Below are 15,392 nucleotides of genomic sequence, written 5' to 3'. Positions count from 1 at the left end.
CAACTTTCTAAAACTCGCATGGGTAAGATAAAAAAGTTATAACACATATACAACAAGTGATTCTTACAAATAAACAAAATTAAGGATCTTATTTTGAATGGGAAAACGAGACGCCCAAAACAGCGATTTATCTTACACCCATTTTGGACCGTCTCCTTTCATTTTTTCTTTTCGTTTTGCAATCAAAAAATTTATAATTCAGACCGTTGGAAATCTGATTGACGGAAGCCAATAAGCCAGACTTCTTGAATTATAACTAGCTGATTTATGATTTATGATATTTTTCCCATGAGGGTAGAACACCACAACAGTATAGCCAGTTACAGTGGGTCCTGTATAGCACGGGCACTGAAGATGGTCGTCACCAGCGTCTTCAGTGGATCTTTTACGTCCGCCTTATACAGGGTTATATAGTTGTATAGGTCAGGTGAGTAATCTAATTATTGTTTATTTTAAATTAAAAATTGCATTCACACAAATCTGGGCTTCATCAGCACAGTCCTGGCAGTTAAAAAGAAGTACTTGGCATGTGACTGCACGCTTTAAATGTCCTTTTTACATTATGATTGGCTACCCATATCAAGAGCGTTGCCTACGGATATAGAGGTTTATCAAAGTGGACGCTCTCTCGAGACGATTTCTTCTCAATGCAATCACCATTATCTACAATAATTACGTCAAAATTTACTTCCTTGAACAATTTCGTACCCAGGCCTCCTCGATAACATAACGAAACCGAGGGTGTTTCAGGGCGTTACTATTATATACATTGTGAGGTCACTCTCGACTCCAGGAGCCTGTCATTCTTTCTGCGCATGCGCGACGAAATGCCATGCACATAAAGAATAACAGGAGTCTGAGGCTGACAACGTAGAGAAGGAAAATCTTGGAAGTAATTATCTTATTTTACGACTTTCTTTTGAGCGGTCCCAATATTACATTGATTAACCTGCAAAAACAAAATAAAAAAATAGAGATTACATAATTAACAAAAGGACCAAAAAAAAAGCATTGCTATTTGAAATTCTACAATGGAATCTCAATACAATTTTTAAATTCATTTGAATGTATGCTGTATCTAGCGTTGAAATTGATAAACAAATACATCCCCACCCCCACCCATCTGCATTTTGTTGTTTAAAAGCCCAATGCCACCATCTATATGATTAACATTCTTTATGCCATTCCACAAGATTCCTAAGACTGGCAAGGGTGCAAGGGCTTGGGTTGCAGGGAGTGAGTAGGTGAGAGAGGCGAAGTACAGAATAAACTTCATTGCATGTGAAAGTGATAGAAAAAAACCTCACCTTCGTTGCAAACCTCAGCGAGCAGAGCGTCTCTTGGAAGGATTCTTCTCGTGGAGAAACATTCACAAACATCAGGCTGTAAATCGGAAACATGAACGATTAATATCAACAGTCAATGAAAAAAGGTCTTCAAATTTTATGGATACCCTGAAACAACCTCTAGGCTGATCTAAGTCAGGGCACGGCTAACTCACAGATCAAACTTGAAACAACCTCTGGGCTGATCTAAGTCAAGGCATGGCCAACTCACAGATCAAAGGCATGGCCAACTCACAGATTGAACTCATGAACAACCTCTGGGTTGATCAAAGTCAGGGTACGGCTAGTTCACTAATGAAATTGGAATTTAGTTAAGGTTCTAGTATTGTGCATTTACCTTTTGCTGTTTCCGCCGAGAGAGTTTTTTAGAAGATATGTCAATTTACTGTTTCTATAAGGGACGAATGAATCCTAGAAATATAAGGTTTTTAGTTAATGAAGATACTTTTGATGGTTTGGAAGCACAAAGCAAGAAAAAAAAGAATGGATTAATGAATTAAAGGCAATAGACATACAGATAACAGACAGACAGGCAGGCAAGCAACAAAGGAAGCAGGCAGGCAGGCAACATGCAGGGCAAGGACGAAAGGGAAGGAGGGAGAAAGAAGGGGACGGAAGAGTGGAAGGGACGAACTAACAAAGGAAAAAAATGAAAATATTATTTCAAACCAACCTTATTGGCAAGAGCCATTATAACGTTACTGAGATTGCTCAAACTACTGTTGATGTTCTTAGTTTCTCTGAGCCTCTCACCCTTTGAACAAGACTGGCTCAAACGCTCGGAACCAGCTAGATCTATCAAGTTTAGAGTGCCTGGAAATAGTGAATAGTAGGAATCAGTAATAGCGTTTTCCGTTTCTTTGGAGATCAAGAAAAACGGTGCGCGCTGAGAATAAGAAAGATACGCAAGAGACCAAAAATGTTTTTGAAGTAATACAGTACTAACTGCGCTTGTGTACGTTTGCGTTTCACGTGTGAACATCGCTTTCACTTGTGTTTACAATCGCGTTTGCAATTGCGTTGCTCGTATGAACCAGGCTTTGTTTCAAGCTGAAAATCATATCCTATATTTTGCTTCCAAAAAGTTTTACTAGATTTTGACCGTTTTTGTCTGTCCTTACAGTGCGAATCGAAAAACAGTGGGCACCTAGAAATATTTCAAGAATTTTCAATAGCCAAATCTGAAGCGTTATTGTTATCTTTCCGTTATCTTGTAGTTAGAAAGAAGAACAGAACATTCCTAGAATATTTCTAGGTGCCCACGGTTTTTCGATTCGCACTGTAAATATTGAATCAGCTTATTTATCTACTTTGGGTAACTTACTTCAATCGTTTTTATATGCATTATATTTTCTTTTTTGTCCTACTCCACGTAATTAATTTGGACTGTTTTGTAAATAGGCAAAAGACTCCCTTGAGGAGATTCTGCTCTTGAAATTTATATTATGGGAATTTTTTTTTTTTAAATCTACCTTGGCACTTTTCTCCTGTAAGGCTATTCTCGCCCGTAAGTTTTAAAATGAACACGCTATGACTACGGCTCGATCTTTCATTGCATTTGGTTGCAGCTACAGCGCGGTTTTGGGTGGCTTTTTGCAGTAAGTCTGACACCTATGAAAGAACAAAAATGACACTATTAGAACAGCGTTATGAAGGAAAGACGTCTAAATCGTAAAAAGTTAAAATCATAATAAAATGTAATAATGCTCAAGGGAAGAAGTATGTAATGAAGAAACATTTCGCAATGCGTTCTTTACTTGTGAGATTTTTCAGAGTTCCTAGACTGTGAAAAACTCACGGTAAAGACGTGACATTGCCGTGTGCGAAGATTTCTTATGATCAATCTCCGTACCCATGGAATTTTGTCGCGACGACAAATAAATTTCGCGAGTGGATTCCCTTGAGTATAAGATTCGTCGTTTGTTTTGCATTCATATTCATGTCTTCTCATGCGCAACCGTTAAACAAAGAAATGATACTCTGGGGAATGACACATGTTCTTAAATGGGAAAACTTTACGCGCGCAAAGGAAGAGGACTATTCTATCAAATTTAGCAAGATTTCTTACCTGTGTTACTGCTGTTACTTCGAAAGATTTCAAGTTAGTGACCATCACTTCAGTGGGTTCGGTATTTGATTTACCATTATTAACGATCTTGATGTCGTGTTTCACACTTTCATCACCCGAACCAAGGAGATCTCTAATCGTCTCGTTGTAAATCTCGAGAAAACTAGCTTCCATTGTGTACTGAAGAATAAAAAGGGTAAGAAAATATGTCTTTCCGTCCGTAAATGGACTATTACATGCGACCATTTATCGTGGAACTTGTCTCGTGATAACCAAAAATTGCCCAGTTGTACGAGAGCCGTGTTTCGCGCGTCGAAAATTGGTTTCAACTTCTCTCGCACAGAGAATTGTTGACAGGTATACAAGAAGAAGTTATAATTTTCTTGCAGCAGAAATTAAATAAAATCATGTAGGAGAGTGTTTGTTGCACGCACAAAAGCTTCTCCAACCGTCAACGATTATTTCGCGACACAAATTGAACGTTTATTGGTATCTTCGTATTTTCTTTCTCTCAAAAACGATTCAATCGAAAAGCTAGTTAAAAGGCACAACTTCTAATACCTAGAACATTTTTTAAAATTCGTTTTAACTGTACCTTCCATCCTTTCTCCTGAAGCCTAGCTGCTGTTTCAAACACCTGTTCCATGGATCTGGGGATCATTCCACGTTGATCATGATTACCATGGTTACCTTCCATGGTGAAGGTCTTTCCGCTACCAGTTTGGCCGTACGCGAATATACAGACATTATACCCATCCAGAGCTGATTGTACTAACTGGGAAATCTCCTGGAAGACGTCGTTTTGTTCAGAGCCCTTGTCGAAAATTTTATCGAACGAAAACTCGTAGCGAGATGCAGCTTTTTTGTTTCCAGCGACGTCCTATAATCAGATATAAAAGCAAGAAGGCCATAAATTACAGAAAAGAACCTTATGGAAGATAAAAAATTCGTGTTGTTGAAGGTTGCTGCCCAATTCCCCCAAGCTATACCACAATGCACTACACTCGCTAAAGCCAGAAAAAGCATGCAGCGTCAGTATTGTCTGGGTATAACAGAAAAATATACAGAAATAACTTATATCTATGGGTCTTACTTCGGACGCAATGGACTGTTCTACGATTATGCCCCTATCTTCATCCGTGAAAGTGAAGTTTGCCAGAGGAAGATTTTTTTCGGCTTCCAGTGCGGGACGGACGCGACAAAAGACTCGTATATTGCCTTTTAACTCTTGGATTGCGTTGTGGAGCTTCCTACGAATTGTTTCTTCGTCTCGCAGTTTGGAATCTTTCTCATCTATGAGATGTTGTTGTTCTTCGATCTCTTTTAGTAACTTGGCTATTCTCTCGTCCTTACATCGATTTAGTTCGATGTTCGATTGGAGATTAATCTTTAAAACAAAAAACAAAAAGAATGGAATCTGTCAAACGTTCTTTCGCCGGACGGTTAGGCTGCGTTCATAATGTATGGCGGGGGGCAGGTGAAATCGAGGGGGTATCGGGTAAATTTTGGTAGGAAAAAGTGGGGGATGGGCAAATTTTTATTTTTAAGAATTATTCTGGACATTTCAAATTTTCAACTGCCCCACCATTCCTCCCCCCCTCTGCCATACATTATGAACACAGCCTTAGCCAGATGGTATTGAAAAAATATTTCATCCCAAGGTTTTGGATGGTCCATCATCAGAGTAAAAAAAGGCAATATTTCTTCTGTCAATACCTTGCAGAATTAAATATTATATGTATTATGGATGGATGAATTATACGTTACTATATTGTGCGACTGTTTATAAGGGGACGTACTTCCAAGATGGTGTCTATTTCCCCTCCCCCCCTAAATGTCCAACAATGCACTGCAATACTAACTTGACCCATTTTTTTCTCAACAAAAAAGTCATTACCGTGCGTTTCCTACTTAAACGAAAGTCGTTCTAAACTATGTAACAAATGCAACGTTATGAAAAAAATCCTTCACCTTTGTCGCCTCAAGTTCAGCGTTTAAACCAGATGTCTGTGCAGTTATCTGCGCAATCGCAGTTTTTAATGCCATAACTTCATTCTCTGAAACCTTCAGGTCTCTCTCCAGGGTTTCTTTCTCTTTAACCAGTGATTTGATTTTATTCTCTTTGACCTCAATCTCAAACTCATGCCTCAACTTCAAGGAATTGAGTTCTTCTTCAGTAATGAGTATGTGTGCCTGTAAGTCTTGGATTCTGGCCGACGCCTGAGGAATGAGAAATAATTGGTTTATAAACTATTAGAGCTTTATAAGATAATTACTAGTTCAGTTTTTTTTTATAGAATAAATTTTGTTGAACACTTAGTTGAACACTGAAACAGCCTCTGGGCTAATCTAAGTCTGGGCTTGGAATACTCACAGATCTAACCCTGAAATAACCTCTGGGCTGATCTAAGTCAGGGCATGGCTAATTCACAGATCAAACCCTGAAACAACCTCTGGCCCTCCCCTCTAGATAAGCTGATATCTACTGCATTATTGGTGTTTCAGTTCATAAGCAAAGGGTGCACCCCCTCCTAAAACGAAAATCCTGAATGATGCACCCCCCCCCCCCCTAGAAAAAATCCTGGATCCGCCCCTATAGATAACCCATATATTGAATAGGAATCTATGATGTTGGGTTTTGTGGAACAGGGAAACCCAGAGAATCCGGAGGAAAACCCGTCTTTTCAAGAGGGAGAGACCTAACAAACTCTACTCACATGTGATGCAAAGTCCAGGAATCAAACCCGAGACCCCAGAAGTGAGGAAGAAATGTTCCATTACCTTATAGGCCTTATTATACTGAATCTGTTAGCTACATTTCGTGATGGCATGATGGGGCAGTGAAAATGTTTTACCAGAGCGTTCAAAATACCTGTTCACTTTGCTGATGTTTGACTTCAATGGTTCCTTCAAGTTCTTTCTTTACTGATTCAAGGTATTCAATTCGTTCTCTGTTGTGGTTCATTGATTTATTCATGTCGTCCATCAAATATTTTGTATTGGACAAATAATTCTCCATGTCTTCAAGCCGTCCTTTGTAATCCCACGTGGATCTCTTTTTGCCTTGTCCTGGGACTGGAAAAATTATTCCTTATTTTAAAAATGGTACGTGGGGTTTGGTTTTTCTTAGTCCATCCCTGCTTTCTTTTACTCATAGTGCTACTACGACGAAAATCGCTCAAACTTGGATTCAGCTGAAACTTCCTAAAAATACTCTTTAAAGGTCCAATAATCACTGTATGAAGTGTTTTCTCGATATTCAGGACGAAAGTATGATATTTTTACGATTAGTTTTTGGAGTCTGTGACGTCATACACTCAACATCGAACATCGCTCCATACATTTCTTTGTAGTTTATGATCAAAATATCAGTAGTAAAGGGAGAAAGAAATACCCAAACACCCCAAAATATAAATTATAGTCACGAGTAATGTGAAATAAGCACATTAGCCACCCTTTGGGCTTCATAAGAATAAAATAAATTAAGGATTTATATACAAAGAAATATATGTAGCAATGTTTGATGTTGAGTGTATGACGTCACAGACTCCATAAAATAATCGTAAAAATATCATACTTTCGTCCTGAATATCGAGAAAACACTTCATACAGTGATTATTGGACCTTTAAAGAGTATTCTTAGGAAGTTTCAGCTGAATCCAAGTTGGAGCGATTTTCGTCGTAGTAGCACTTTATATATATCTCCCTCCCTTCCTCTCACCAATCAATCAATTCCTTATTCATTCCATTCTATCCCATCCATAAATCAATTCCCCAATCTTCCATTCTTCCCTTCCACCCACTTATTCAAGACATCCACTTTCCATTTTTCCCTTCTTCTATTCATTCGTTCACCAATCAACTAATCAATTCATTCACTCTACCAGTCTACCGTCCATTCATTCAAGACACCACAGCTTCATAGTTCTGATTGATTGTTTGATTAATTAATTGAATTATTTATGACTATTTCTATCATTAATTTCTCTCTTTCAGTATAGTTCTCACACTGTCTAAGAGTAATTCATTAAAGATGGAAGAACCATCCACAATTTTTCTACAGTACATACCTTTTGGCAGCTGTTTAGCCTCCCCATTACTCAACTTAGAGCTTGTTGCCTTGCCAGCAGTCTTTGTATTTGATGACGCAGTCCCTTTTTTGAGTGAATTGGCTGAAGTCTGTCTTCTTAGAGTGCTCCCAACAGGCTTTACTGTGCTAGGAGGAGGCATGTTGTTTTTGGTAGTGGTGGTTCTACGAACAACAGCTGAAGATGTTTGTCTACGAAGAGCAGTGGGCAACTGAGGTTTTGCTGATGATCCTGCACTGGATTTTGGGATAGCTAGGTCACATTTTGGTGCCTTAAGCTTTGGCTGGTAGAAAGAGAAATTGATATATTTGGTCAGCAACTGATTTTTAAAAACCTGAATTGAATCCCTATGAATTATCATTGTCATCACCATGCATCATCATGATCAACGTCATTATCACCATCAACCAATATCGCCATTTCATCATCATTGTCAACATCATTATCAATATTATCATTATTGCTACCATCATCGCTATTTACATCACAATTGACTTCACAATTGCCATCATCATCAACATCATCACTATTCTCATCAACATCATATTATTATCATCAACATTGTCATATCATCATCATCATTCTTCATAAAAAGCATTATTGCACTCTTGCCACACCCAAAATTTGGGTAGGGGTGTTCCGCTGGGATTCTGAAAGGGGTACCCTGTTTAAGACAAAAAAACTCAAATTTTTAGGCCCTGTTTATGACAAAAGATATAATTTATTGCACTTAGCTCCTGTTTCAATTATCATGTCATCTTGGTATTGATTTTTTTGACCACCATAATAACCAGTTTCAGTCAATACGATAGTCTCCCTCACATCCGTTCTTAATGTCGGTCGTACTAAAAACGGATGCGAGGGAGACTATCAATACGAAAGTAAACTCAGGAAACTCAGGAAGAACTTGGAACTTGAGTGAAATTGCATACCCTGTTTATGACAAGAAGCTCAAAAAACCATACCCTTCAGCGGATCATCCCTGTATAGTCCATATATGGGACTACCCCCCCCCCCCCCCAGGGCTGCACCCCTTCCCCCAAACATAAAAATTCTGCCCCTTGCAATCAAGCAAAAAGGAAATAAGGCTGCTGAAAAAAAGAAAGTTCCTTACCTCATCCATCGAGTCTTTGACGCATGGTCTCTTTACAGCAGATGGGGGGCGCAGTTTACTCGGTTGGGGTAGACGCTTGGCCATGACATTTTGGTCTTGCGTTTGTAAAGGTGATCTCTGTAAGACATTGAAAATTAGCAGAAGTCCCAATTCTTCGTTTGCACGTTACGTCATTGCGGCCATGTTGGTACCATTTAACAAAAGATTTCTCATTAGCACCCATTGTTAATGGTACCACAATGGCCAACATGTTTTTGTCTTTTAGCTCTCTTAGAGAGTTAAAAGACAAAAACATGGAGTATTGGGAATGCTTGCAACCCATCAATAGCTGAAACCCTACTGCTAGCAGAGTTTCTTTAATTTCTCCCTAGCGAGAGAAATAAATTAAAAGAAAGGAGACCCAGTTAGCAGGGTGCAATAACTGTTAAAAGTAAGAATATTTAATACAATTCGTATAATCCATACAGCTTATAAAAAGTGAGAAATCTTTCTTGACGATAAGGCCCATTTTTATAGAAAATTATAAAGCATATTATCTGTATATTGTAAGATTTGCTAGTGTCATACTAATGATGAATATTTATCTGTACTCACCGTTTCTACAGGATCCATTTTCAGGAAGAAAAAAAACAGTTAAGATTTTTCTTTAAGTTCTATAATAAATCAAAAGAGCAGATATTTTGAATTTTGCGATAAAGACTTTAGTCAACTTGATCGAAGAAAAATGTATAACTCTGCTCTATCTTACACCGCGAGAACAGAGATCAAGCAAGGAAACAGTAATGATGAAAAGGTAAATTATACACCGTGAAAAGATGAAAAAACTTACTAATTTACCTTTACTAATTTACTAATTTACCTTTTCATCATTACTGTTTCAAGCAAGGAAATGTAGTTAGGAAGCCTACATCTAGATCTACATTTATTATGTCAGCTAAAACTACTTACCTCGAAAAGAATAAGAATTGCGAAGATTTATTAGTTTTTCTCGAAATCAAACCATAAAAACGACTTTTTAAAACGATCTATCTTCACTCGAACGGTTCTTTGCTTCGACTGTTGAAAATCTTCAACGAACAACAAATCGCGCGCTTCTGATTGGTTGAAAGGATTTTGAATTTAGGCGGCACAAACCGTGAAGAATTGTGGGTTGAACAACACAGGTAGCCCAAATAAATCTAATAATCCAAATCTTAAGGAATTTACCGGGTATTTACCATTAAAATAAAAAAGTCAAATCAACTAAGGTCAATCAACTAAATTTGTGAATTCTTTTTAAGAATATATGCATTTAACTGAGCCAATGTTAGATAAACTTGGCCCTCATCTCATATAAAATCTTTCAAGGAATTTATCTAAAAGTTCACGAAAGATTATTTATTTGCAAAGACATTTGCTTTTCTTTTTTTTTTTTTTTTTTTTTTTTTTTTTCACTTTTAAAATTTCAAATTCAGTCTTTCAATTTTTCTAAGATTTCAGTACAATTGGGCTCCCTGTGTTTACGAATATAATTACCTCTAGTACTCAGCCCCCCTCCTGTGACTCCATCAAGATGTAATGGCGTCCGCTGGTTTCCGAGGTAAACAATTAATTAATCAACTTTATTAATCTTTTTAAACTATTAAAACCCTTCACATTCATAATTAATGAATCTCACACTATCAATATACTATTCCTTCTTCGTCTAGGGACACTCATTTTCTTAGTTTGGATTAAATTATTGATTTTTTTCTATTAAAATTCTTATAGCGTTCGAATTCTTGATTTGATGTAAGCTTCCAAGCTTTAGAATTCGTAATTTAAAGTTTTAAATATATGTACTGTAAGGTATATCATTTTTAAGTATATTTACCTTTGTGAAATTTGTTAGTCCCACTTAGTTGCTCAATAAATTGTTTGTTGAGTGTATTTTTGTACTCGATGTTTTGAAAATTTTCAAATTGGACTAACCTAAAGTCTGTAGTCCAATTTTGAAAATTTTCAAAACATCACTCGTACCATCAATATTCCCAATTGTACTTGAGATTTTGCAATTTTCAATTTCCTACACTAACATTTTGATATGTATTTACATCCTATCGCTTAGTTATTATGCGGTCGTCCAGGAAACTACGAGCGTCGCTAACACCATCACCAGCATCTAAACCGCACGCAAAAGGATACCCAAGTTTAACACCTTCTCCACCGTCTAACAACCAAAAACGAAAACTTACTACTAAGAGAAAGATTATCAAGAGCCAATCAGATAATGGCCTTTCATCGGCGTTCAGAAACCTCTCCCTAACTCCGAACCCTCAGCCAACCAATTATTCACGAAGCAGCTCTCCAAGGAAGCCTAAATCAGGAAAATCAAGAAGTTTGAGTACAGTCTCGGTATCGACAATAGTTGATATCGTAAATTTGATCAAGGATGAGAAATGCAAGAATATTATTGTAATGGCTGGTGCAGGTATAAGTACTCCGAGTGGAATACCAGATTTTAGGTAAGTTTAATCAATTTGACTTATTTTCCAAGGTGTTATTTTTTCTTCTCTCAGGGAGTCAGAGTCTGTCTTGCAAATACAGGGCTTAAAATAACAGCTGGTCATTGGACAATGTCTGGTCAGAATTGGAACTTGTGGTCAAATCTTTGCCGCGTAATGTTGAGCTAGAAACAGGGTATGACAGAGCTGTGAATGATTTTCTGGCTGCTCATCATGCTGACCAAGCAACTGACTGGCTGTTATTCTAAGTCCCAGGGGTTTAATTAAGTTTGATGAACTAGTTGGCAAGTCAAATTGTCAATATTTTACGAATTACTAAGCTAGTTTAAGCTACAGAATTATGCTCATTTACTGGCAGCATTCTCCAATACCAAACCTTAATGAAACTCCTGAGATATAGAGTTGCTTATTTGTTATACATGGAAGACATAATTATGAAAAATCAATGTTGACACTATGTCACCTGATAATCTTACTCTCATTTTTTTGTTTAGAACTCCAGGCACTGGTCTCTATGACAACCTACAAGAGTACAACATACCAGAGCCAACTGCCATATTTGACATAGAGTACTTCTGGTATGACCCGAGACCTTTCTTCTGCCTGGCCAAAACCCTGTATCCAGGAAATTTCCAGCCAAACTATGTGCATTATTTTATTAATTTACTTAATGACAAGGGTCTACTATTAAAGATGTATACACAGAATATTGATGGGCTCGAGAGATGTAAGTGTTTCTCTTGGAGTGTTTTATTGAATATCGAATAGATCGGACTATTTTTTGCCATACTCTTAGCCTTTGAATTAGCTACTATCATCTAAGTATAATAATTGGTAAATCTTCACTCGATTTTTTCACTTAGAGTTTATCATTATTCGTATTTTGTTGTTGTTATTATAATTTAAATTTTTGTTAGGGTGCACTTAGTTTGGAGCCAAGCTCTGTTGTGCTTACCCCTTCCATGATAGCTTAGGAACTTAGATAATTGTCATGGATAAAGTTATGTAAATAAATAAATAGATATTAAAGCATGGCTCAAATAACGCCTGCAGAATCCAAAAGTTCTTGTCCAGTCATTTTGACCAGTGATGTTGAGCCAGAAATAAGGTATGGCCAAGCTAAAACTAATCTGGCCTCTTACCGTGACCAGCGACTGATCCTCATTGGACAACTTGTCCAGTCAAATCTTTGGCTTGCCAATCATTGTAATGTTGAGGCAGAAATGAGGTATGACTGAGCTAAACTAATTTGGCTGATGATTATGACCAGTGACAGACCAGCCACTATTTTAAGCCTATTTTATCAATAAAAAATTAAATTTGATTTTTTAGTGGCTGGGCTACCCAAAGACAAGTTGGTTGAAGCCCATGGGACATTCTCCTCTGCGTCATGTATTAAATGCTGCAAGAAATATGATGGTGATACAATTAAGGTTTGATATTGATACTATTTAAATGATTGTGACTTTCTTACAAGTTAAGTGGAACCTATTTCAAGTGACCATCAATATATAAGTAGCCAGTTGTGAAAGCCCAAAGGAGGGCATTTGTACTTATTAATACACGACTTCGTATGATTGTTAAGATTTATCTTGTATTATTTTTAATGTAGAAAGTAATTCTAAAAGGTGACATACCAAGGTGTATTGCTCCTAAGTGTAAGGTAAGAATTTAATTTTATATGAATTTATGAATCAAAAAGCCCTTGAATCTTCTATTTTTATCAAACCCTGAAACAACCCTTATGCTAAGTCAGGGCATAGATTACTCACATGTTGAACCCTGAAACAACATCTAGGCTGATCTAAATCAGGGCAAATCTAACTCACACAATAAACTCTGAAACAAAATTCTTAGTGAGGGGGAAAACAGTTTTCGAACTTTTGGGTTTTGACCCAATAATAAAAAGTGAGATTCAATATGAATAAAAATGAAATGTGTTTTTGTTTTAAAGGGTATTATCAAGCCTGACATAGTGTTTTTTGGTGAAGATCTTCCAAAGAAGTTTTATTCTTATGAAAAGGATTTCCCTAAATGTGACTTGCTGATAGTAATGGGTACGTCACTGGAGGTAAGAAAGGAAAAATGGTAATTATGATAAACAATACGACCCCCAAATCGTTGTCAGTAGGGTATTGTCCGGCACTACATCATTACACTACCAATATGGTACCGTCAACCTGCGGTTACTTTTTTACCGACATCCTACTGTTAAAATACCATCAACCTATCGACACCATACCGATAGCCTATCGATATCTACCTGACCTTCCACCAACAACCTACTGACAACCTGCAAGCGTCCTACCAACATCTTACCAACCCCCTACCAATATGTAAACCAACATTCTACAATTAAATAGGTAGAACTAAGGATGAAATACCTCCATCACTTCTTTAGCTTGAACTCAACTCGAATTTTTAGCATTGCAACATTCAAGAAATTTCTTGTAATTATTTCATATTACCTAAAGGTGAATAGTCCCCTTCACAGTTCCCTGCGCCAGCTTGAAAGGTAGCTGTGCCTTTGCATCGAAGCGAGATGAACGGTGAGCTGGCAATGATAGAGACATGCGAATAATTGTCCAAGGTGTTAAAAAAGGTATCTATCACTGCCAGCTCACCGTTCATCTCACTTCAATACAAAGGCATGGCTACCTTTCAAGATGGCACAGGAAACTGTGAAAGGGACTATTGACATTTGTTTGTAGTATATATATTCATTTGCACATCTTAAAGTCAATCAACCTTTGACATAGAGTACAAACACTATATGTGTGTAACATAAATACCACTAAATACTGCTAATTAATGCTAATCCTATTGTTTTCTATTGTTTAATTAGCACTATTTACTACTAAATAGTGCAAAGTGTTGCACACTTTTAGTGTTTGTACTTTATCAAATTGTATTGTAAATCAATATCAAATCAAATGGTGACCAATATTTTTTTCAACCTTTCCTCAGGTTCAACCCTTTGCAGGAATAGTGAGCGAGGTAAGTCGCTCTACTCCAAGACTCTTGATAAACAGAGAGGTAGTTGGACCTTTTGCAAGTCCATGGGGAGGACGACGTAATGATGTTGTCTTGAAAGGAGATGTTATTACCGGCATCAAGCGACTCGTTAAACTCCTAGATTGGACAGATGCTATGAATAATATCGTTGAAAAGGAAAACAGAATATGGGAGGGCAAAGAAGAACATGACTTGGAAAGCGAAAACCCTATTTCAAGTACACCAAGTCTTAAACAACCTACTCCTATTAAAACGAATGAAACTTTAGATAATGCTAGGAAATTCCATTCTCTTACTGGAAAACCTGAAGATAAGGACATTAGTAAAAATGAGGACACAAGTAATACTTTTGCTCAAAATTCGGTTTCTGACTCCATGACAAAAAGAACTTTATTTCCAGAAAGAAATTTTAGAAAGAATGACAGAACTAATGATAGTGCTACTATAAATGGCACTAAAACAATTAGGATATTAGCAGGCAATGGTCCCAGATTTAACCTTCCTGGAAAAGACAAAGACTTCAATCAAATTTCTACTGATGTTAATGGAAAAAATTCAAGTCAGACTGGATATCAACCAGAGAAGAACAGCTTGTTTAGCTGTAACTCAGTTGCACGCCGAATGCCATTGTTGCCATTCAGATACACCCACAGAAATGTATCAGAGTCATCGACTGGGGACTATAAATGCATTGATCCCAGCAAAGATCTTGCAAGTGCTGGCTTTGGGATGGGGACAAGAAGAAAGTTTGATTTATCCAGTTCTTCATGTAGCGAGGCTAGCAGTAGTTGTAGTAATGATGATTCATCTGGTGAATGACGTCACAAGTCATGTGACTTTTAGCTACTATTAGTCTTCTCCAGAAAATCATGTGACCTACAAAAAGTCATGTGGCCTTCAACAGATCATGTGACACAAGTCATGTGACCTTCAACAGATCATGTGACACAAGTCATGTGACCTTCTACAGATCATGTGACACAAGTCATGTGGCCTTCAACAGATCATGTGACACAAGTCATGTGGCCTTCAACAGATCATGTGACACAAGCCATGTGACCTTCAACAAGTCATGTGACTCAATATATCATGTGACCTCCAAAATGTGGTGTGACTCTCAATAAATCATGTGGGCTTTAAAATGTTTTGTGACTTTTGACAAATTATGTTACCCAAAACAAGTCGTGTGTGCTTCAACAAATTAATTGACGTTCCACATGATATTATGCTTAACAGATCATGTGACCCTAAGCAGATCACATGACCTCCAGCAATCCA

At 37.3% G+C, this 15,392-nt stretch overlaps 2 protein-coding genes across 2 annotated transcripts; one reads left to right on the top strand and one right to left on the bottom strand.

Moving 5' to 3' along the window:
• Positions 1-86: 86 nt before the first annotated feature.
• Positions 87-9,657, bottom strand: LOC116294188 (carboxy-terminal kinesin 2). Its single transcript, XM_031701736.2, has 14 exons — positions 9,565-9,657; positions 9,211-9,269; positions 8,617-8,733; positions 7,485-7,785; positions 6,287-6,489; positions 5,386-5,634; positions 4,508-4,801; positions 4,010-4,294; positions 3,415-3,594; positions 2,819-2,957; positions 2,020-2,159; positions 1,684-1,757; positions 1,308-1,383; positions 87-949 (listed from the first exon to the last, which is right to left on the bottom strand). The coding sequence occupies exons 2-14, from the start codon at positions 9,226-9,228 to the stop codon at positions 902-904; spliced, it is 2,124 nt and encodes a 707-aa protein (XP_031557596.2). The 5' UTR covers positions 9,229-9,269; positions 9,565-9,657; the 3' UTR covers positions 87-901.
• A 501-nt stretch (positions 9,658-10,158) lies between these two features.
• On the top strand, positions 10,159-15,256 carry LOC116294184 (NAD-dependent protein deacetylase sirtuin-2). The gene is made up of 7 exons (XM_031701733.2): positions 10,159-10,195; positions 10,703-11,099; positions 11,594-11,826; positions 12,432-12,532; positions 12,712-12,762; positions 13,054-13,170; positions 14,067-15,256. Exons 1-7 carry the CDS (start codon positions 10,174-10,176, stop codon positions 14,931-14,933), a joined length of 1,788 nt encoding a protein of 595 aa, XP_031557593.2. The 5' UTR covers positions 10,159-10,173; the 3' UTR covers positions 14,934-15,256.
• Positions 15,257-15,392: the final 136 nt, after the last annotated feature.

The sequence above is a fragment of the Actinia tenebrosa genome, unplaced genomic scaffold, assembly GCF_029948245.1.
Source record: "Actinia tenebrosa isolate PJP-AT-01 unplaced genomic scaffold, QUT_ActTen_1.0 PGA_scaffold10__47_contigs__length_13832649, whole genome shotgun sequence".
In the NCBI taxonomy this organism is placed as follows: domain Eukaryota; kingdom Metazoa; phylum Cnidaria; class Anthozoa; order Actiniaria; family Actiniidae; genus Actinia; species Actinia tenebrosa.
Note: the sequence above shows the minus strand (reverse complement) of the source record. Positions and strands in the feature narration are given on the sequence as shown.